This window comes from Acanthisitta chloris, unplaced genomic scaffold (genome assembly GCF_000695815.1).
Source record: "Acanthisitta chloris isolate BGI_N310 unplaced genomic scaffold, ASM69581v1 scaffold1326, whole genome shotgun sequence".
Classification (NCBI taxonomy): domain Eukaryota; kingdom Metazoa; phylum Chordata; class Aves; order Passeriformes; family Acanthisittidae; genus Acanthisitta; species Acanthisitta chloris.
The window spans coordinates 29959-55017 of NW_008679520.1; the positions used below are offsets into that span (position 1 = coordinate 29959).

At 38.0% G+C, this 25059-nt stretch overlaps 1 protein-coding gene across 1 annotated transcript; it reads right to left on the bottom strand.

Moving 5' to 3' along the window:
- Nucleotides 1-647: 647 nt before the first annotated feature.
- Nucleotides 648-24821, bottom strand: MARCH1 (membrane-associated ring finger (C3HC4) 1, E3 ubiquitin protein ligase). The gene is made up of 5 exons (XM_009077310.1): nucleotides 24813-24821; nucleotides 23444-23517; nucleotides 21838-22018; nucleotides 4662-4809; nucleotides 648-949 (listed from the first exon to the last, which is right to left on the bottom strand). Exons 1-5 carry the CDS (start codon nucleotides 24819-24821, stop codon nucleotides 648-650), a joined length of 714 nt encoding a protein of 237 aa, XP_009075558.1.
- Nucleotides 24822-25059: the final 238 nt, after the last annotated feature.

Here is a 25059-nt window from a genome sequence, read left to right on the forward strand (position 1 = left end):
GGAATTGCTTACTTTTCAAAAATTCAGGCATAGTTAAAAACAAATGGTTCAAATATCCTCAGTTGACACAGCTGCCCAAACATTCAGGCTCCACTACAGTCACGTGAATGTGTGTTGCCATATGAGGCTTAGAGAGTGGATGCTGCAATACAGCTCTCTGTACTCTGATTCTGTTAATGCATGTAGCTGGATTTGTACCCTTTTGAAGTGTATCTTTAAAAAGATAAATAGCAAATACAGCTTTTAGTAGTAAACACATGAAAGGTTTTTGTTTTCTGTAAACAAAATTGTTATATCAGGTCTACTTTCCCAGCCATCCCAGGTAAAAAAAAAAAAAAAAAAAAAAAAAAAAAGTATTGTCACATTGGTTTGGCATTATCTGTTAAACCTGTTCTCTATTGCACTTTCTATACTTTCACTACACTCGCTGACTAGCTGCAAAACTACTTCACGAACGGTCACATTCCATACAGTAACAAGTTGCTTTGCTGGATCCATTTTCCTTGTAGGGTTTTGGTTTTTATATTGGGGGGGGGAGTTGTTGGGTTTAACTGAAAAAATGCACAGTCATTTCTACTTTCTTGTAGCATTTGTAGCGTAGAAAAGACTACGCCTTACTCTGCAAGGAAGAAACAATGCTGTCTCTGTCAAACTGGCATGACCTCAGATGTCATTTCTTCAGCTGCTGGCTCAGAGTTTGTACCTGTCTGTGCTACTGGCACCACCACCGCGTCCTTGACATCCGAGGTCTGAGTGCACGAAGAGTTTTTCTCCTCCAGTTTTTTGATGGTGTCTGGGCAGTTCTGAACAAAGATCACTCTGTTGTAGGCTTTCAACCTGCGCCACAGCTGAACGTAAACCTTACACTGGACGTACATGAAGACCAGGCCCCCCGTGAATCCAATGGCCACCACAACGAGTTTTGTCCAAAATGGCCATTCAAGGACACCTTTGAAATAAAAAGTTTATATTTATTACCACTGTTATACATTGAATATCAAGCAATGAGTGTCAGTAAAATTTATGGAAAAGAAACCACTTGCTAGGAGTCCCCAGGTATGTACATGCAATTGGGGCACTTGTGGCTCAAGTAGAAAACAGCAGTGCTGTCCTATTCCATAGGCCAGTCTCATACTTTTAACAGACTTTAACACAATTTGGTCAAATAAGAAATGCAAGGCCACTCTCACAAAGCAAGGATAATGCTCAATACAGTCAAAACCAAAACATTTACCGTTCTTCAATACTATCCCCATATTCAATTGCTTGCTTAAGCAAAAAATACAAGTACCAAAATGAAGATGACTGGATACCTAGAAATGGTATGCACATCAACAACAACAACAACTGTTTTTCTTTCAGTCATGCTGTTCAGGGTACCTGGAACACCAACATTTACAATACTGTTACCTGGTCCTAGCTTCATCCAGAAGCCAGGGCATTGTAAAAAAACAGCTAGTGGGAAGGGTTCTTATCTCCTGCAACACCTGCCTTCATTGACCTCTTTCCTGGTGTCTGTGCAACCCTTCTGGACACACCTATGTAAAAAAGAACTTACATTCCTATGTACTAAAAAAATGACAGGTTTTGGTGTATCTGATCTTACTTTTCTCATTGCATTGATCAATCATATTGATATTTACAGAACAATACATGGCTGCTAACACAGAAGAGCTGGAGATCAGAGCATTTGAACTTGATTATGTTATGAATAATGTTAAACTGATTTGCTTTGGCCTAATATGGTCTTAAGATTTTAACAGAATAAATAATCAATGGCCTTCTCCTCATTAATTCATACTACTGCATCTGCTTTTTTCAGCCATTCAGTAGCCTAATTTAAAGGAACAGCTATCAGCCTTCCCATGCCATATTCTACTAATGGTGATACTTTGCAGCAATTTGGTGATGTTTGTGAGGTTTATGCAAGTTCTACACAGGGAAAAAAGTTTTGCCACAGGTGGGAAATGTGCATTCCTTTGGGACTCAGCAGAAGAGCATCAGTGAGGAGCCAGGCTTGGCTCCTAGACCTGGTAACATGGACTCTTCAAAACCAAGTCTTTACATTTAGCCAGCTTTGTGAACCTTGGAATCTAAGTATCCCCTTTACTGTTAAGCACATAAGAGCTGGGCTGTTAATTACATAAACATACCAAGAGAATAGCATTTACTGCAAAAGCATATGAATTGTTTAAAGTAGCTGTAGCTTTCCCTGTCATCCTACTTAGAAATGGGAACAATGTATTAAGTGATGGTGCTAGACAATGTTTTTAAAAAAATTTGCAGCAGAATGAAAGCGTAGAAAGACCACGTAAATCACATTGTATCTCCTTAACAACCATTAGTCTGGTTAGTTGAACTTGCCAGGGACAAATACTTTTATATTTGTTACATTTGTTCATAAAATGGTTGTCGTATCTTTCTTCAAACCTCAGTTCCTGGGACAAAAGCAAGTCACAAAGAATACTTAGTGTCATATCCAGTGATGTGGGTATTTCTGTTTGTTTCCTCCTGTCCTGTACCTCCCCCCCCTTAATAACTGTTTTTTTCTTGCTCTTAATTATGAAAATGGTACAGTTTGCATCTAAGTAAGCCCCATGAGTGGGTAAGGACACTTAGAACCAACAAGTCACAGCTGGAGTGCTGAGCTCAGAAGAAAGAGGGTGAATAAAGGGCCCAGCTTTTCTTCAGAGTTTCTTCACCTCTTAACAGTAAAGATGTGCTGCTTCTGCTTCTTCCATGGTAACACAGGAAGCATCATTTTTTAACTGGTATGGGACAGAAAATTTTGTATTTTTCAGTTTATTTCAGGATTGCCATATTTTCAGACTTGAGCTTTATTAGCTGAGCCTAGACCTACCTCTTTCTTCAAGCAGAAAAAAAGTTATATGAAACTTGTTTCCCTACCACTGGTGCCATATAAACTCTATACTATTTAAAATATATTTTAAATTGTCCTTTCTAGACCATTGTGAGGTTTAGCAATTAAGAGGTTTGCATCATGTACTCTTAAGGATAAAACCCCCCCAACCCTTTACATCATTTGAGATACCTGTTTAAAACAGGATTTTTAAACTTACAAAACATCAACAAACAGTACTAGTATTATTCAGGGCTTTCAGTTTTTCTCCTCTTCAAAATATGTTAATAATTTTTTTTCAGTGTTCACTGTCTTTTTTTTCCAGGCAGTTCCCATTTAAACAGAGATAATGGAGGAGAAAGCAAACTACATATATATCTCTTGCCAATCCCTCCAAATACAAGTTTCCTTTTGTAAAAGTACTCTCACAACAAGCACATTTTGGGGCAAAAGAGTTCTCTTCACACTTAGTTTTGCATGTTGTGAGTAGCTCCAAGGCCTCTTTTTGTCCAAGAATCAGCTATTACATTTGGCAGACACTGAATTCTATACAAATCATAAATACTTTTTGAGACTACCACGAATAATTAATGTGATTCTTTTCCATTGTGTAGAAAAAAATTTCTGTTAGATGTCTTGTTATGTAAATTTAATCCACAGAAATAGCTTCCCCCTTGTCATGAGTAGAGTAATGTAGTTGTAAATACTAGTTCAAAGCCACTCCTAGTCATGTCCTCCAGGCCATTTGTAATTTTTTTTTTTTTTTAGATAAAAAACAGGGTTACCCATTTAGAAAGAATGCAAACCAAGACTTTGTAGTATATATTCGCCCATGACTTACTAAGGCTTGTTGCGTATTTTCCTCTCATAGGCAAGAAGGGTAGGCATCAGGAGTATCATCAAATATTTATCTAACTAGCAAGGCACAAAGCTCCACCTGTTTTGTTTTCCATGTTAACTTCAAAATATAGCACAAAGATAGAGACCTTTGTTCCTCTACTGTGCCTAAAGTCAATTCAGATCAAAACTCAAAAGCTTTTTTATCATCAATGATCATATTCAAGACTAAATTTAAGACCAAATAGATTTGAAATGGAAAACAGTAGTTCAATTTAGAATATAGTTTCCACCTGTGCTAAGCATGGCCTGAAAAGAAACCTGTTTACAACAAACATGCATTTTGTTACACATGTGTGGTTGGGTTTTCAGTATCCCCACAAATGGAGACTGCACAACCTCTCTGTTCCAGTGCTTAACCCTTCTCACAATGAACACAACCTGAACATGGACAGTCACAGCGAAATCTATTTGAAAGGACAGAGGAATGTCTTTCCATGCTACTTAAGTTTCACAAGAAGGACTAACACAACTGGAATATGTGTTAGAAGTTTGTATTAGGAAGCTTGTTGATGAAAGGACTCTGTTGTGGTTTACAGGATATCAAGGATCAAGTAAGTAATATAAATAAATTGCTAGTTTTATGACCTGAACTTGCACTGAGCTGTTTGAACTTGACTCATCTTTTTGCCTGAGCTTTAGAAATACCTAGATAATGGGAGATTAACCTAGGAAGAACCATCGGGCTAGTTAAGCTGCTGTAATGATTACACTAAGTAGAGTTCTCTCTGCAGGGGCATAACATAAGCTTTTAACACTGATGCATTCAGCACTTCTGCATTAAAGCATTTGATGTAGCCATGTGTTAGTGAGCTGTTATTTAAGAACAGAATGACTGGTTACATTGCTGCTTTTCAAAATCAGCCACTGCATTATCAACAAGAAGAAGGTAAAAGATCCTTACCATTATCGTTGCCTTGTTTAATTTCTTCAGCAGTTCTATCAATTAAAACATATAATGACCAAACAACACAGGTAATTGCAATTACATGGAATGTGACTGAACACACTATTTTCCTCCTCTCGCTTGTTGTCATCTGTAGTTTCTCCCACTGAAATAAAAATTAAAAAAGGTAATTAAAAAAATCAGATGTGTAAAATTTTACAGTAAACTGGTTAGGCCATTCTGGATCTTTCCACCAAAACCCCAAGCAAGTAATAAAATTAACAAATCCTTTTATTTTGACAGGAGCATGTTCATTGTAACTAAAAGTCACGATCCAATTTTCACAGATTCACAGGAATGAAGCTTTCTGTTCTGCTTCTGTCTGCTTGTGAATGACATCTAAAGTAATTTCATTGCAGCACAGTCATAACATGTTAATTGGTAAAAAGATGAATATTTATTTAAAATTTGCACTTCTGGTGATGAAAGAAAAAAAGGCCCAAATGTTAGTTTGTAATACTTAAACTATTCTCAGCTTTTCTCAGTTGCTTCAAATTAGAGAAACACAGTTGTGTAATGAGTCTTCCCATACAATAAAAGCACTGTAAGTGCAACCACATTGAGGATTAAATACAATAAACTTGCAAAGATGATTACGTGGCAATGATTGTACACGACAGCAGTCAAATAGCGTCGGGAACACAAGGAGTATCTTCCAGGCACATGGTTCTGAATTATGGCACTAAATCCCAGCTTAAGTTAAGGCTATTTTAAGATGAAATAGGCTCATCTCTGCATTTGAACAATGCAACTCTTGAGGCGTTTTTTTTAAAAAAAACTTCTCCCTTGTGAGGATATGCCTTTTTTCCCAGCACTTCAAAACAAAACCCTTCTCTACTAAATCGCTTGCCTTTGAAAACAGATGAAAGAATGTGGCATTTAAAAGCAAAATGCCTCAATTCCAATGAATCTCGCAGAGGGTGTCTAGCTTGTGAGGAATGAAACCAGGACCAAGCATGAGACACGAGTGCCACCTCCCTGTGCGGCTGTGAACGCCAGACCCAGCCGTGCTCACGGCTAGGCTGGGGCAGAACCCCTGGCTGCTTCAGAGCCACAGGATGGTCAACACTGCAGAGATAGGAGCTGACATTTGTTCTTCTAGTTTGGGTTTTGTATTACTTAGTTTCATTTTTGTTGACTATTTTCTTTGGTTGGTTTTTTTGTGGTTTTTTTGTAATTTTATTTTGTTACCACGAAATGCCAAATTTCCCTAAATTCCGGTTGTGGCTTTTTTGTAATTTTATTTTGTTCCCACGAAATGCCAAATTTCCCTAAATTCCTTGTGGCTTGGGTTGGAGTTGGCATCTAAACTAGATGGTTAGCCTTTAACCTGAATGAATGTGGCTATTTGAACACTCTGCTGTCACATTACATTTCAAAGGAGCCCAACTGCAGTAAAAGCTGAGTGGTGTCAATGCTGTGTCACCACGAGGGCTAACTCCCAGAAATACTTCTTCCTGACACTGGTTTTAGAGCAGGACATACTGGGACAAACAAATTCCAGTCTTTAATGGCAAGTAAAGCTTGCATGTTTCAGAGCTCTTGCCTCAAAACACAATCTCTAGAACATTTTCTAGCCCTTGACAAAATTTTATGAATCATAAAATATTCTGGGTTGGAAGGGACCTTTAAAGGTGATCTAGTCCAACCTCCTTGCGAAGAGCACATACATCTTCAATTAGACCAGTTTGCTCAGAGCCCCATCCAACCTGGCCTTGAATGTTTCCAGCCATGGGGCATCCACAACTTCTCTGGGCAACCTGTCCAAGTGTTTCACCACCCTCATCGTAAAATATTTCTTAATAAATGTAGTCTAAATCTACCCCTTTTTTTTTAATTTAAAATAATTACCCCTTGTCCTATTGTAAAACGCCCTGCTAAAATTTTGCCCCATCTCTCATACAGGTCCCATTTAGGTACTGGAAGGCTGCAGTAGGGTCTCCTTGGAGTCTCCTCCAGGCTGAACAACCCCAACTCTCTTAGCCTTTCTTCTGAAGAGAAGTGCCCCATCCCTCTGATCCTTTTTTGTGGCCCTCCTCTGGACTTGCTCTAACATGTTCATATCTTTCATGTGCTGGGGACCCCAGAACTGGACACAGTACTCCAGGTAGGGGTCTCATGAGAGCAGAGGGGCAGAATGACCTACCCTGACCTGCTGGTTCATGCTTCACAAACACAAAGCTTAAATAACTGTTTAGAAAAATGGAAATATTTTTGGAGTAATACACAAAGAGTCAGAGCTATCAGATTTCATTTATCAGCTGAGACCTCATTTCAGTTTCTGATATATCTGCTTAGGAGTGAAAACTAAGCTTACTGGGTTTTGTATGGCAGTCTGGAGATAGAGAGATTAAAAAAATAATTAATCAAAATAATTTTTAGGAGTAATACACACACCCCCAAACTTTATATTCATTGTAGTTCATGTAGTTCATTCAGTGGAATTAATCAAAATATTTTTTAGGAGTAATACACACACCCCCAAACTTTATATTCATTGTAGTTCATGTAGTTCATTCAGTGGCCAGACCAGACAGTCTGTGGCATTATCATCACAGTCTTGTATCAATACAGTTATACAGCATTTGACTTGGAGACTTTGATCCTTTTTGCAGTGAAAATTCAAGTCTTGCAACTGACTTACATTACAAAGGAAGAGTTGTCTTTGTCCAGATGGAAGAAAGAGTTTTACCTTAACCCTTCACTTACCTGTTGATGGTTTGTGAAAGATCAGCATTGAACATAAAGAAGAATGAGTTGTGTTCTTAAATAGACTTTTTCTGTCATCTCAACTTTGATGCTACTTTTTTTGGTCTACTGGAGAGAAGATTCTGTGCAAAATTTTCATTGTCATGTATACATCCAGTCTCATTATAGCCATTTTACTCTCTAACATACTCAAAAGCCTTAGAGTGTTGATATCAATGCCCAGTCAAATATGAATGCTGGTCCTACTAGTTTAAATATAAACATTTTGTAGGTGGGAAAAAGCAGCTAAAACCAAATGACCAACAGGCAGGATGGGTAAATAAAGGAACAATCTCACAAATTTATGCTGAGATTTGCAAGAAAGTTGTATCAGGAGAAGAACCTAGCAGAAATGGACTAAAGAAGGCTAACATCCCATGATCAAATCCAGCCAGAAACTAAGCCAAGGCTCTGCTTCCTCTAACTGCCCCCTCTTCTTCTCCCACAAGACAGCATGCCTGCCTGTCTGTTTATTCTATGCACGCACACATTACCACACCAGAAATAAGCTGGCTGGCAGGAGACCTGGAGAGGCCACCAAGGCATGGGTGGTTATCAAACTGGAAGGCTGTGCAGAGCACCTCATAATCCCAGTTTGGGATACAAGAAAGAAACAAAGACCAAGGAGAGACTATCTCACGCAGACAGACGTAGGGGGATCAGAGTACCTGGAAGCATTTTACAGCTCTGTGTCCCAAAGCTGTGCTTCTGTTTTGCCCTGCCCTAGCTGCAGTCCCAGTTCTCTCAACTACAGTCAACATAGGCTGAACTCAGAAGGGAAAATTCAATTAAACTTTTTGTTGTGCTCCTGGTGATCACAGTGGTAGCTTTCCTGTTCTACTCATGTATTTTGGGTTGGCTGAGCAGAGAGTACTATGTGACTACTGTTACTCTCTACTAAATGAGTGACGTAGATGAGCTAGCCATTTATGTTGTCCTGGAACAGAAAAGTGGAATTCACTACTTTAGGATTTTTTCAATAGGCTTATATCAAAAATTTAACTGTTAGTGTTAGCACAGACTTGCTTGGATAGAAGCACAGTTATGTGCAATAAAAATTCCTTGAAAAAAGGCTATGAGACAACAATATATTGAGCAAGTAAAAAGCATCAGCCCTTTTTACTTGGCCTTTATAGTCCAAGACTTGATACAATCTAAAGTTAGGTGGGGAAGTTTGGCAGGTGCAACCTGCCATGTCACACAGCGTGTTAATGCCTCCTTAACCACTGATAAATTCACTCTTGCTGTGTTTTGAAGTTTCTGCAGTTCTCATGGCTTTGTACATTCATGATGGGAAGATAAAAATAAATTGCATCATGTTTTATTATCTTCATCAGTGATCTAGAAAAGTTCAGGTTGATGACACTGTGCCATGCCATGGACAGAATATCAGATGCCACTGAGAACAGAAAAATAACACAAACGTAAGTACACAGATGCAATTTTTCTTGGAAACTTAAACGTTAATACTCATAGAGTGCTCTAGAGACTGTAAGGAGAGAAAGAAATGGAAGACTTAGTCAGAGGACATTTATAATGACTTGCATTTTAAATTACTGAGTCACTAAATTGATAGAAGAACTACAGGTTCTGCCCAGCCCTCTACAAAGCACTCCTTCACTGTTGTAGATGCAATTGTCACCACCCCCAGATACCTTAATCCTGTCAGCATTACCAACACGGACTGGAAATCTTCACAGATGCAGATGGTTTAATGCCCTATACATGCAAGCAATCACTGAATATCAGCATTATGATCCACAGAACAGGTGTGCTAAAACACCCTGTAACATCTAACAAGACACCAAACAAATCCACAGTGCAATAATCTCTGTCCCCAGCAGAAAGCTTAGAATATCCCCAGGCACGTTTTTATTTTCTGAATAAACTTTCTGGACATGTCACTTGCGCTGTGCTCTGCAAACCACTGGAGGGTGGTAGGAGACTGTCTGCCTGCTCAGGGGTTCTGCCAAGGAGCAGAACGAACCGCCAAAGGAATGATTGTAAATGTGACCAGAAACACTCCTCCCACCCCAGCTACTACTTGCAGCTGCTTCTAAACCACGACGTGCACCTTAGTCTGAATTCCTATGCTTTACTGCCAGAGAAGTTGCGAATAATCTTGAAAGGGACACTGTAAAACTGTACCATGTTCTGGGTTTCTGCCTTGTGTTTTGCTTTTGTTTCTTCAAGATTATCTATCTCCCTCTGAAACTTCAAGGGAACAGTTAAAGATTTCATAACCCACTCCTGTAATTACAAAATGTAGTCATGAGTCTTCTGGGGAAAAGAAAAAAATTAAAAAGGAAAAGAAAATAATAGCATATTCACAGGGAACTTCTAAATCATATGCAGCCAACCACTTCCCTTTCCCATAACAGAGTTTGAGAAAAGTACTGACAGTTATTTTAAAGGGCCTCAATTTGCCTCCCTGCATGTTGCTTCCAATAAAGACTTGATTAATCAATAGGCAACAAATAAATATGGATATTTTTTAGTATCTTCTGAAAACATTGCCTGTGAGTGTGGGGATGCTGCTTGATATCCTAGAAACTCCAACACAGCCACTCTGAACAGAAGCAAATCTGCAATTTTAATTCCCTCCCATACATGAAGCTTTCTGCAAAGCAGTTTCATGATTTCCCAATGCAGAACCAAAAGCTTCACACTGCTCACACAGAAGTTTCACAGTGCTCACACAAAAGCTGTTTCCACACCTCAAAATGACACTCTGCGAACTCTGCTGCATGTGTTTCTTTTCCTCACCTTCACATTGTAGATTTACTGCCTGCCTGCCCCCATCCACTACTGGTAATCTTCTCTCACACTGGCCACAAATTTTTGTCTACATTAGATTTCCTGAAGCCACTGCAGATCTACTGCAGGTTTGCAGATTCACACCTCTACAGCCAAAGGTCTCTCTCCTGCAGGGGCTCAGCACTGAGGATGTCAGATATTGAAGGTAAAGTTAATGGACTGCTCTGCAAAATGCTATGAATGCTTGGACTTTTAACTTCTGGGTATTTTCAGCAACCTGGTTTTCAAAAATTGCAGGTAAGGAGCTCTGACAGGGAAATCCGGTATGGGCACGGCATTGCTAATATAAAGTATTTTTCCTGTTCTGACATTTTTCTCCCTATCCATCATTTAGCCAAAAAATGACAATGTATGTAATGTAAACAGGACCCACAGCTGGCAGGTCTTCCTTCCACTCTTGCCTGGAGCTAAAGTCATCCTGAAACATTTTCTGAATTCTTTCTACAATATAAAGAAATACTCTGAGCCAACCTTTATCTTGAAGTAATTATGCCTGCAAAATAAAGGCTAAAATTCTTTACTAGGGGCTGTTGTAGAAACTGGACTCTACACACAGACTAAGAATACACAGAAAAAGATCTTTCTTATCTGAAACCAGACCCAAAGGATCTGGCCAGCACTTTTAAAAAAACCCAAAAATACTGGAGCAGTGTACGCTGCAGTGAGCTGAGCAGTGAAGATATGTCAGTAGTCTAAACATGTAGCTCAGAGTTATTTATATTAGGGAGGGTTTTCAGGTCACTTGTTGCAGTACTAATTGGCTCTGGCTCCACAGTAAGCTCTTCACTGCTATCAACCTAGCAGCTGGAGGAAAGCAGCTGCCATGGTAGTTTGCAGGAATGGAATTTGTGCAGTGGGTGGAAGAGGAAGAAATAATAGTAATAAAGGACAACAGGGCTCCACACATGTTGGGAGAATAAAATAGCCTCGTGCAGATTTGAAGTGTTCATAAGAGATGAGGCTTCAAACCTTGTTATTTGAATAAAAAGCATTCTGGGCCACTCTATGCCATCTAAACAATGTGTGGTTACAGCCTGTACCTGGGGGACTGCATCTTAAAGAAGGACAAGGCACACCTCACTGCATCCTGCCCCAAGACAAGGAGTGCCTCTCAGACAGTCCACCAGAATGTACCAATGGCTGACAAGAGAAGGGTTTGGACCACAAAAACACCTCTGCTGCATTCTTTTCCCCAAACATATCCAGAGAACATTCAGAGAGGAAGAATTGAGCAGGTTCACCAAAAATACAGAAAACGTATTTGTCAAAAGATACACCCCAGAGAAGAAACTCTTGTAAGGATCAAGAATGTTATACCATAATTAACCCCCTGCTACATTAATCACTCAACATCAAACTAGAAGAAATTTTAAAAATCCTGTGTTACAGCCCTGCCTATGCACAACCTGACCTTGATCTAGTTAGCTCATGAGATGAGCTTGTACAAATCATTCTCTGGGAAACGTGTCTGAAGTTACCTAAAATCTATTTCTGTCCCTAGGCAACACTAAACAAACCTGGCTGGAATTCAAGTGAATGTCTGTGTTGTATTTAAAACACCTATTAAAAATTTAAAACTGAACCAGAAATGGGTGCTGTTCTATATACGAACACACTTTAACTCACTCTTACGTGCGATATGCATACCTAGAGTCAGAAAAGAACTACATAATGAAAAATCTCACTTTGATAAACATTTTATAATCTGCAAAGAACTAGAAATTCAGTTTTATCAAAATCAAAACATGTTATTTATTTTTACATGACAGTTAAACCAGCTGAGCTTAAGAGACATAATCAGTATGCACTCTTCACAAACTGATGCAATTTTTAGCTGTTTATGACATCAATTAGGAAACCCTTAAAAACTGTAGAAATTAAGAAGTGCAAAAATTGAGTAATTTGAGAATATAATTTCTGAAATGAAGCAGCTGGTTTTGGAAGTACTGTTGAGAATACTTGTCATTTACCAACTAAAAGAACTTCAGTACCTATATCCTAATCATATATACACAGACTAAACAAAAAAAAAAAATGCTATGCTTTGGAAACAGAGGAATAGCCAGACCCCATGTCCCTCTCATCCAATACCATGTCTCAGACCAACTGCTTCAGAGAGACATGCAAGAAACCCCAGGGCAAGCAATTATAGCACAATCTCTCCATATTGGGAGCCTCTTTCTAGCTCCCATCTGCTGGAAATTATTTTACATCAATATATAGAATGCATAAGTACTTAACAAACTGTTTACTTGCCAAGCATGCTCTTTGAATGCTGAAAAAGCATTAACCAATTTTTTTGTTTTACAAAGGTCTACATGATCAGCCTTCAGAACTATCATAAACTTTTCTTCTACACTTGCTGTTTCTTTTCTTGCCTTCTAAGACATTCAAGGAAAAAGATCATTATCCCCTAACACAGTATGCTTCAACCACCTGATAAAAAAAGTTAATCCTGACAAGTAAACTGCAGGTAAAACATTAAACCACTGATTAGGAGTGAACTATCACTATAATGGAGAACTATGGGGAACACCTGGTACTAAGCACAAGACACATCTAGAACTCTAGAAAATACTTACTTCAGATGCCTGGGCATAGGCCTTTATTATTCAAAACTCAAAACACAAGCTAGACATGGACAACCCATAAAGAAGCAAGCTAAAAAGGGGCAGAATCTATGTCTCCACCAACTTTTATCATAGTTAGTCAAGAACAGAAACCGATGATACTGTTGTCTGCATTCCCAACAGTATTTCTACACTCATTCTACTGAAATAATCTAGTTTGTCACTTTTATTCTCTTTGCAGCTAATTGACTCCCGCCTGTGTCTTTCCAAAAGAGCAGCACACCTAATTGAAGCCATGACATTTCCTCCAGTCACTAAGTAGCAAATGCCTTTAAATCACAGTTCAGTTCTCAAACAAGACACACACACACAAATGAAAACCATAATAAAGAATGAATCAATCTAACTGCCATACTGCATGAACACAGACCATAATTTTGCTGCAAGGTCAGTTAAGCTAAGATTTCATTTTCCAGCCAAAGCAGGTAGGGATGTTGCATTTTGTGGTACGTACTCTGTAGGCAGTACAAAAGTAGCCATGACACATGCTCAGTGGTGGATTTGAGGTGGACTGTGCCAAGGTCAAAGCCACCACAAGTTCTTCCTCCACTACAGCAGACATAGCAAACCATCTCCCAACAGTCTGTGCCTGAGTCTCTTGTCTTTGAACACCTAGTAGGATGGGCTAGCTTTGCACATCTGAGTGTATTTTGGTCTGAAATAGTGTGATGTATGTGGACAGAAGGCTGAGATAGCATGGTAGAAATAGGAAAAGGAGAGAAACTAGAGGGAAAGGTGGGCATAGCAACATGCTGGAGACAAACATCCAAATACAGAGTCTTGCACACCTCTCGACTTCCTTTAGTCCTGTCCAGCTGATTTGCCCTGAAGGTCTGTTGCCTTAGGCACCTAGGACATATACTAAGACGTGTGTGTGTGTGTGTGTATATATATATATATACATTTAATATACAATCACATTTTTTTTTAGAGTCTTTACCTCAATCACTTCTCTCCAGTGTTCATCACACTGCTTTGAATTGTCTAGCCTGCTGAGATTCAATCTGAATTCTTACAAAGGTGTGGCTTGGTTTAAATGTCTTTGTATACCAAAACCTCAGTATCGTTATATACGTTGTTGTTGGAACATATCTAGACATATCTTATTTTTGCAACTATATATACAGTATATATGCAGATGTCTGAATTGCCATGTAACAAAGATTAAAACAAGAAGCTTACACTCTTCATTATGTATAAATATGGCTTTAGCAAGAATACTCATTTCCCAATGAATAGCTACAGTTACCTTCTCTGTCTTTGAATTTTCCCACAAGAGACTCTTTTTGATCCAATTAAATAAAAATAAAATAGAGGAAATTTGTGCTGGGGAAAGCTATGGTAATTAATATAAAACTACAGCCTAGTGCTCTAGTAAAGAGTTGAGAGAAGCTATTCATTCAGAAAAACCTCCAACTAATGCCATACATTCCAATTTTGCCATATATACATTGGAGCAGATGAATAAAGATCTGAATAATCCCTGGAGGAAAAATTCAATCTTTTCCCAAGTAATGTTAATAAAATGCTACAGGAATAAAATTAAATTAACACAAAACCTAATAAAATATACTAGATCAGTTACTGGAATTCCTGTGTTCAAGAGAACATCACTGTGTTAAAGAGAAGCCATTTTTTGCATGCATTCCACCAACAAGCAAGAATCAGCTCCTGAACAGACCATTCTCACATCAGCAAGTCCCAGGCAAAATAAATTTGAGGCAAATAACAACTGTAAAATTGTATGTGTTAGTTATGTGACAGATAATTGCATACATTAATCAGTTCATGAATAGCAGTCCACTCCCATTAGAGCTGGCAACATTCCTGACTTCAGTATTAAACAGTAAAAATGGCATTTGTACAAAACTCCAAGAATAACAATGACTGGTTTAGGACAATGCTTGGGTTGATTATGCTCTTTAAATTTCGTATTACTAGCTATATATTTTATGCCAGGGCACCATTCCATTTCCATTTTCTTTAGTTGTAAAATCAGTATCAAGAGATTCTCTTAGCTATTTTCAATGCTTCAGCTAACCAGCCCCTCCTCGGTTATAACTATTGATGAGGCCAAGCTGTAAAACAAAACACTGAAAGGGCTGAAATAAAAAATGACAAAGAGACCCCAAGTTGTTTACAAATAAGCGAGAAGCTGATGAACTGCAGGATGGGCTAGGACACTAAGTAAAATGGAAATTGATATTTTGATGCAAATTGCATCTGTAAAACAGTTCAGATCAAAACATGTTTATTTCGGCCTCAGAAAGCACAGAAGATTTGTACCTCCCAGAGTTTGTGTTCATGATTCTGTGCAATAGTGGATAACACTACTAACACCCAAAGCTCAACAATCTCCCAAATTCCCTTTGCTTTTGTAAATGCTACTGAGCAGCAGAACTAGCCAATTTGGTTACTAGCAACTAATTACAAGAGGACAGAGTTTTCGTTTAATTTTCTGGTGTAAGATTTTTCATTTTCTTAAAACAATGCAAGTACCAAGTTATGAACATAAAAACATCCAGTTCCATCTCCAGGAAGGATGCTGAACGTGGGGGTGTCTCAGCAAAGTATCACAGTAAGATGGCTTTTAGCAAGCCTAAGGGTATACTATTATGGTTTCAAGGAACAAGAATCTCGTCAGAAGTCCATGAGAACTGGAACAGCTGTGTGAATAAAGCTGTGTTTTGAATGAAAGAGAAAGACATATGGAGGTGCCACGCAAATACAAATTCTACCACTATGAGAAAGCTAAGATCTATTCTTGTTATGGCATGAAATGCAAGACAATATTACTCCACGAACTATAGCATGCTATCTAAAATTAGCAGTAATGCTCTGATACTCTCAAAAATTAGGAACACAGCTGTCTGAACAAAGTAGTCCCTTGCATCCCTGAGGCATCACAATCGGATATAAATGCTATAGAATTATTTTTACTTTAAAAGCTTTAATATACACATTCTCCCTTGAGCCCAAAGTTATTCACTATAATGACATGATAGCCAACGAGAAAGTAATAGCTTTGTGCCTTTGTGCATAGTGGTGAAGTGTCTGACCCCACATACTGCAAGAAATGATTTGAGGCTATTGATGGTTTGAGAGTTTACTGGAAGAAAGACAACACCAGAGCAGTTTACCTTGACAATGCTGTGTTGCTGCACCAGAAATCAAAAGGGAAAGTAGGATCTTCTACATTAAGGACTGCAAAGCATTCACCAAATTGGGTTAAAAAGGAACCAATCCCACAGTAAGCCAATGCTACCAGACCTATGCCATATTTGCTATCACTTCTTACCATAAGCCTTATTAGAAAACTGATGAAAAAACCAGATGCTTCATACTTCACAGCACAGGGCAATAAGAATCAAACACTAAGCAATACAGTAATGACTGCTCAAAGTTTCTTTTTTTTTTTCCTGGGAGACTCTGAGATCATTTCTGGTTCTGAAAGCCTACTCTAGCAGGACAAGTAGTTTCTAATGGTGACCACTTTTGATTTCATAGCAGAATATCACCAAGATTTCTCTGCAGGCTATATCACTTTTGGCAGTGATCACCACGCTCTTAAACAAAGAACATAAATACAACTTACCAAGCTAGCATTGAACCAAAAATAAACCGACACGCTTAATATTTTGCCATCACTGAATTTTTCAATCATGCTACCAGATTTCATAAAAAAAAGAGATTTATTCACAAATCATCCAGTTATGAATTTATTCATCCAAACATATTTTTTCAGATTGACTCTTTTTTATAGGACTGTGTTGAGCACAGAGGAGGGAGCTGAATCCATTTCTCTTAGGAACACGTTAGGTAGGAACTCTAACAACTGGATTTAGAGCAGTGCAGTGACCACTGTTTTGTAAAATAAAAAGGCACCTTATGAAGTGTTAACTCCAATAGGGGGAGCAGAAGCAGATGTGTTCCTGCTCCGGAGTGAAGCATTAAGTCTGAGAGAGAAATGGGACGTAAAGATTCACTTTAGACTTTCCTTTTGTCTATTATAGCTCTCAAAGCAGCATTCCAATTTTCTTCTGTTGCTTCCATGGACAATTCATTATTTTTTAAGTAGACTGTGGAATTGCTGAATCTCTGCCTTACAGCTGGGCATTACCCAGAGTTGTCTGTTGGCTCAAACCTTACATGAATTCGTTACATAGCTCCTACTGATCCAATGGTCTTGTAGCAAACAGAGTATCTTTAACCTATTAAATATTTGCTTTTGATCCAATAGTTAAATCAGCATCATCCTACCAAACAGCTGAAATCATCCCCAAACTGATTTAACTAGTTAATAATTAAGCCAACCACAAAGGAGCAGCGATACGCTTGAACTGGCTTTTGCTCTGCATGGAAATTTGAGCTAGCTTGTTCCCTAACTTCTCTTCAGGACCTGAACACTGCTGTGGGCAGCTGTGAATCATGTATCTTCAGCTGGGACTTAAATCTTTGAGTCCTGTATGGGATTACAATCTGGTTATTTACAAAAGAAATGATACCAAGCAGACAGAGAGCATTGCTTCTCCTCTAATGACAGTAGCTGGGTACACAAGAAGTTCCAGAGAGTTTGAGGATGTCAAACTCAAGAGAGGGACCTTGTATCACATTTAGAAGTGCTATTTATCTGTATATAAGCAAATACAGAATACAAGAGGAGTAAACACTTAGAAGATATATGTACACATTCAAAATAAATAAGATCAAGTTTCTTTCATTATCAGTATTTGGTTTTGCTTCTGTTTAATTTAGCAGAAACATTATCACTCTGTTCAAGAACACTTGCAATCCTCTATTTTCAAAAGGGATGAATTCAGATACCCTTTTTATCCGAAAGAAAATTAACCTCGACTGGTACGTAATGCTTCCCTAAACAAAAAATTTACTTGCTCTTCCTTAATGACCAAGAGCAACTACATGCTAACAACGTGCAATATTGCTTACATAAATCAGACATTACTTGAAAATAATTTCAAAGATAAAATCAGGAGAGAAAATAGACATCTCTGACACCACAGAATAATCTCTTGGAATAATGTGGCAAAGTAAAACATCTCATCAGATATCAGACATCTTAAAGGGACAGCAAAATTTAAAAATGCATAGTATTTTGAAATATAGACACTGTTGAGAAATCTCCATTTGAAAATATTTCTGCATTTTAAGCTCCTTTTAATCTGACACCTTAATCCATTTCATACACGCAGTATTTTCATTCAATTCCTGTTTCTACTGCACTTCAAACACCAAATTCAAGAGATATGAAATGAAGGTGCTAATTTACCAGAATTGCATCCTTTTTAAAGAAGTGGTTTTCTCAGGACGCAGCTATTACCTGAGAGAGCTCAGTAAGGAACTCAGATAAGTTCTCGCCACTTTCTAATTCCTTCCTGCATTATAGATTGCAGATGCTGAGAGCCAAACCTACAAATGCAACTATATTATTTACAACCACAGACAAATGTAACAGACCACAAGAAATAAACCAGACACACTGGACAATGCTTACTATTTAATCTTTAAATTTATATTTAGTAGAGTATTTAGACCTGCTCAAATATATGAAACACTTGCGATGCCTGTTGATCAATGCTTAAAAAGATTACTTAAATGCAAAGAATCACTAAAATGATTAAGTTTTATTTGATATCTGGTGCTTTCAGGGATTCTGTAATTCAATAACTGCTGCACATTGGCACAAACCTATTGATTTAATAGTGATATGTTCATTTATGTTAACTTGGTATGCTCCACATTGTCACTTAGGGGTGCTAACAGCTGTATGACAGGATATTCCAACATTATTTTGCTACAAAATCTTACACTTTGATAAAAAGCTGTTATGAATCTGCTTTATATTTAAATCATGCTTTTGTGATACTGCAAAAAGCAAAAATATAGATACCTGTAATTAAGTTTGGTGGTCTGTGATTTTTTTCCCTTCCCGAGACCAGCAGTAGGAATGTTACAAAGGTATTATGATAAAATTCATCATAATGAGACAATACACAGTCAAGAACCAAAGTTTAAAATCTCATACCATGACTGATGAGAGATAAAAAATTTATAAATCAGAACTGGATGAGAGATGTGGCCCACTTGTCACTTCATATTCAGCTCTAATGAATCTCATACCATTACTGATGAGAGATCAAAAATTTAAAAATCAGAACTGGATGAGAGATGTGGCTCACTTGTCACTTCATATTCAGCTCTAATAGCCATGGAATCTGGAGCTGGCCAAAAACTTTTGCTTTGGCCATGGAATCTTCTGGAGCTGGCCAAAAACTTTTGCTTTAGGGGAAATAATTTCTCTTCATTTTTTAAAATAAAAGAAATTCTTATGGAATTGAATAGCTACTCTTCTCTTGAAACAAAATCTGTGGTCTTTTGTTTAGGAAGCCCTGAAATGAAATCTGTTTTCAGAATTCCTCGAAGTTTATTAGCAAAATTTTTTTTTGTCAATTTTGCTGTTTCTATTCAGCATACAACAAAGCTGACAATAATTGCATTGCTTTCATATACAACTGCTCATAATGTCCTTGCCATTATGACCAGAGAATTACAACAAAGCTGACAATACTTGCATTGCTTTCATATATAACTGCTCCTAATGTCCTTGCCATTATGACCAGAGAATTCTAGAAATTTGGAAATCTTGATTTGCTCTTGCCAGGCAAAACTTAGGTCTGGAGACTGAAGGTCTAGTACAGAGCCAATCCTTAGCAAAACCCAAAGCTCTCAAGAAGGTCTGGGAATCCTAGAGTCTGTAGTGCTTTTCAGCTCCTGCATCAAGGATATGGGATTGTGGAGAGCTTCAGCATTAGGAGCTGCCTGTCCGATAGCACTTTGGTCTCTGGTGACCACCCTTTGTGCCATCTTCTGCAAACCTGGACTCCCAGGGAATGCCCCACAGCTGAAGTTTTAGGCTCTGTAAAAGCTTCCAAGAAATTTGAGTGTTTCATTGGAACTTTCTACTTTTACAAGATATACAGGTTTTAGGGGGAAAAAAAAAATAAATAAGCACTTTCAGTGATTTTTACAAAAGATGTCAAATGCCAAAGGACAACTAATTTTAACTTTGAAATCTTTGGAAACTTTTGGTTTCTGAAACGGATGTGACTTATAAAAAGGATCTATAATTATATGCTGAATCCATACTACATAGATGAATATTTGTTAGCACTGCATGTGAAGGGGGAATGTTCCCAGCATAAACTGCCAGGCAGATATTTGAGTAGTGCTTTGAGCAGAAACAAAAATATCCTGCCTGAAAGAACCAGCTAATCTTTCCTATGTCAGAAATCTAAAACATACCTGAGAACCAATGATAAGCTGAATAAGGTGGCAATCATCCAATTAAGAAATGCAGGAATTACATTACCACTCTAAATCTGCCAGTACTGCATTAATTTCTTTCAATAAAAAAGGTGGTGGCAGGGGGCTGGGGGGAAGAGGTGGCAATGACCACGTACACACTGAGTTAAAAGTGCCTACTTCTGATAACAAGTTATGCAAATTTTTCATTCCATTTTCCTTGGTTGCTATAAATGTTGCTTCCTTTTTTTAAAAGATGCTGTATTATCTAGCACAACCAGGAAAAGGCTTTTGTTAAAAATACTGATATCTATGTGTTCTCTTGGGGAAAGTGGCTGTTGTAAGAGTACTTGTTAGATGAAAGGTTAAAGCAATTTGCCTTGAAAATAGAAACATATATACAGAAAAAAATTCTCCAAGGATATGCTACAGACAGGGTTTTTAAACAATTATCTCCTTCCTGTCACATTAGCTAAAATTTATCTGCAATTACTAAAACCTAAGTCAATGTAATTAAGTTTTTAGCCATCTTTTTTTCTTAATTTACATCTGTTTCAATATCCAGCCTCCCTGGCAAAATCTACCTGGCATTTGAGAACCATGTCTTTTCCTATCACAAACTCTGCTTGTCAAATCAATCCCAATTCTCTCTTCAGAGGTGGTTTATCATCAGGTACTTACTAGAAAATTTCTCTAGATGGGAAATGTGAAGGAAAGGAAATGGAATCCCTTTCCCTGAACTGCTGCTACCTGTGAAAGGCTGACAAAACCAAAATGTCTTTTGCCATTAAAACACTACTATGCATGCATATGCTAGTCATAGGTAACAGTTTCTACATGCCTTTCAAGAGCTCTAGCACTGGAATTTATTTTAAATCAGAACTTGCCCTGTTCTAGATTGACTCAACTTCAAAGATGCAACAAAACCCCAGAAGGATGAGAGCATTTTAAAATCAAAATTAGAAGAACATTATTTATTCCAAAGAACACAAACCCCACATATGTTTAACAAACTCTTCACCTTCCCTAGACTGACAGCCTGCGTAGCATCTGAAGACAGATGAGTGCAGATAACACACATTTGATATTCAGGATGCAAGGTTGCCCTGTACTTTAGGTTGCATTAACTAATTTTAATGTACAAGTGATTAATTTGCCCCCTAGTGTAACAGTTACGACAGATATGGCTGAATTGACTACGTTACTTCATTATTGCTGTCTCCACATTGGTATAAGCATCATTCTCAACCAGAAGCCATAGGCTCAATGTAAATATTACTAGGTGAACTGGCCTATGTTACTCAGGAGCAAAATGTGATGAGTAAAATTTTTTTCTGCCTTAAAAATAGACAGATGAACCAGTAACAGAAAGCTGAAGCAAAAAATTCTAAACCAAAAGGCTATTATTTGTGCATTTATATTGTGTGTGTGGTGAACAAGAGTCTTTACTGAAATCCTCTGCTGCAGTAAATTAACAAACTTAAATGTTGAGACTGATAAACAACGGGAAATATAAAGCCATTTTGCACAGGCAGATGCTCCTTTAATTGTGCTGACTCTTTACACAGCCATTCTGGCCATCTGACACTTGAGGATAATTAAACTGAAAAGCACCATACCTTACGCAGAGGTTTGAGCTTGGTCTCCATTATAAAGTCATACTTGCAGAGTTCACAACAGCGTGTGTCTGAGCTCTTAATCCACTGGTGCAAGCAGGCCTGATGAACAAAGCGCAGGGTCCCTGTGCAGCGACACGGTGTGATGAGGGGACTTTCATCATCTCCCTCACAGTGACAGATCCTGACAGGAAGGACAGTGAGAGCCAGTGAGGGAACTTGCCAACCAGCAATGCAAAGACACTGGTTTATTAAAACTGATTTTTCATCTTCAAACTTGACATTCAAAAGATGCCAGGTATATGACCTTTCAGATTGAGGCCCAGGAACATATTCCTTGTTCCTTTCTGTCACTTAGTAATTTCTCTTCACTTAGGTATTTCTCTTTGAATTTGCTACATAGTCTGAAGGTGAATCAATAGAAATGACACTGTTTTCCCCTTTTATGCATGGCAAAACCATTAAGACAAATATCATCTCTTTCTAAGAGTGAAATGGCTCTTGGTCTGTCAGTAATGCCAATATACTGCAGGGTAGAGGAATCTAACCCAAATACAAAATATCCAGCATGAAAAGTACAAAAGTTCCTAGGACACCTCTTTGGAGTTACACAGTTAAAAGAATCAGAGAGCAGTTTTGAGTACTCTGGAGTCACGAGTATGGCATACTGTATACACACATGCATGCACTTTTTAGGAGGCAGGTGTTAAAAAAACCATGGTCCTTTTTTTTCATTTGCCACTGTTCCTTTGAAGCAGACAGTTGCAATTTCTAGGCAAACAAAAACTACAGCTGGAAGGAGATCCTAAAATAGAGGTTGCTCCCAGAACTGTTTTACCTTATAATGGGATACAGAGCTTTTCATGTTGTTGTTTTGCATAAAGTGATCAGTGTTCTAACATCTTAATCTGATGGGTTTCTTCTGTGACACATGTCCAAATGTTCAGGTGATCTTCCCCTCTTCCAAACAGTCTCCTGATCATATCAGGAAAACATTCACACATCAAAACCAATGACAGCTTTATTGGGAAGCATCTCTGTGAAGGCAAAGAAATCTCTATGGTGAGCAGAAGGCTTAATCGAATACCTGAATTTAAGGAGGTTCACCTCAATGAAGAATAACTGTTTTTCATCCCCAACTCAGAAAAACACAACAAGGCATCCATGCCCTAATGAGTGTCTGAAGGGTCAAACTGGCATGCAAGAGGAGGAAAAAAAAAAAAGCTGAAGCCTAGGAAATGTTATTTCAAAATGGAGAAGTAGCAATAACAGCACAGAATGTGGTGTCACACAAATGAAAATTAGATACTTAGTACTTAGGAATGTCACCATCAGACAGGTGTCTGAACACACCTGAGGAGTAACTCACCCTCTTACACAGAAAACTGTGACTGCACTGCTTCTGGGGTAGGAGAAGGCATAGGTGAGGCCGGCGATGAGGTTGCCTTCATACTGGTCAGGCTAGGGAAGAAGGGCAACCTTCTTCCTAGCACAGGAGCCCCTGGTGTGCATCAGGAGGCAGCCAGGCAAAGACACCCTGTGTGACTGGCTACTGCACAGCTCTGAGGCTGCCAAGTCTACAAGCAGAGGAGGAAATTCTAATGTTTACATGAAAGATCTTTGGATCAAAACCAGCAGCTTCACTTCTTCCATGGCATAGCCCAGAGCCATGTGAAAATGAATCTACAAAAATGGGAAAGCAGAACAAAGCTGCTTTACTGGATCCATAGACATAAAGAGACCAAAAAACCCCAACAAATACATGAAGCTCTGGAAACCTGGTCCACAAAAGCCAGGTTTCAGTGTCTGCAGTGGTGCTCATACAGGATTTCACAACCCATGGCAGTGGAGGGGAGAAGAAAATACCCATAATGTCCTTCTTGCACACATTCATTTTCTGAGACACATTTTACAAGAACTCAATTTACAGCCTTTACTAATCCAGCCAAGCTCTGTGCATCAGTAGCTTAACTATTATATGAAAACTGCCTATATGGTGACTTCTTATTGAGCCTCTAGCTTAAGTAGAAGTAAATTTTCAAAACACCGAATAGTTATTTTGCTAACAAATGCATTCCCAGATGAGAGTTAGATAAAACTCATCATTTTCTTTTTAAATTAAAGCTATTCCCCAAAGGAAAACCAGTATTCTTTGTTCATTTAAATTCAAGCTATACATAATTTATTTTACAGCCTCAGCATTTAAACTATTTAGAAATTAGACAACTAAGCTAAGTACCCGATAGCCTTTTTTGTACTTCTGCTAGGATTGTTTAAAATTATTTTCAAAGTTAAAATGCAAGCTTAAAACTCCACTGGGATCTTCAAATAAAGCAACACTGCAAATTTGAAATGAATCGAAGTAATCTTGAATAGAAATATATCTACAGAAAAACACTATATGCATTATACATTCCATCTGTGCTTTTGTCATACAGAAGTTACAAGCCAAATGTATAAACAACAGGGTGACACTAAAAACTTCTAACTAATGGCTTTGTCTAGCTTTATAACCATGAAATATGCAATGAGAATTAAACCAAACCTTAATAGGAATTCTAGTCCAAAGAAAATAACCAAAAGCATGGTTTTCATTATCTTGGATGCTCTTTGGCCTCTTTGGTGCAGTTTAGCTCTTTATTAGTTGTTTAAACACAAGAAATTATCTTAAAAGAAATTCATGCTACCTAAATTCACAATGACAGTCTTTAAAGATATTTGGGTGACTGGCAGCAATGATAACAGACTGTTGGCTAAACACTTAAACATCTTCTGGAGACTGGGACCAGATAACTTGTACTATCTTCCTCTCACATTAGTACCAAATCAGAATTTAGTCTGTCTTTGCCCTTTGCTGTATTAATCTATAATGTACTTCACAATTTTGACAAATTGCAAAAAAATAAATTGTAAATAATGGTTTTGAAAAATTTGCTGTGCAAACCAAATGAAGGCAGAGACACAAAGCACAGACTTACCTGAACCATAGCTAAACCAAGTAGGAGGCACAGAATTTCCATTCTAGTTTCCTATTGTCAGATGATCACAACTGTTGAAACTTTCATGCAACAGACTAAATATTTATAGGGCTGAACTTATCCTGAGAGCAAAATTTGCTTGCATACTTTAGAAATTAGTTTCATGGAAAATAACCCATTCTCTACTACAAGAAAAATTAAAATAAAATATAATTTGCCAAATCTATACTGATTTATTTACAAATTG

Bases quoted from the DNA above. Each gene is read 5' to 3' on its own strand.
- MARCH1 (XM_009077310.1), bottom strand. The intron at 4,810-21,837 runs GTATGGTGCTTT...TTTTTATTTCAG, and splicing joins AGCTCAAACCTCTGCGTAAG to TGGGAGAAACTACAGATGAC. The intron at 950-4,661 runs GTAAGGATCTTT...TTTATTTCAAAG, and splicing joins TAAACAAGGCAACGATAATG to GTGTCCTTGAATGGCCATTT.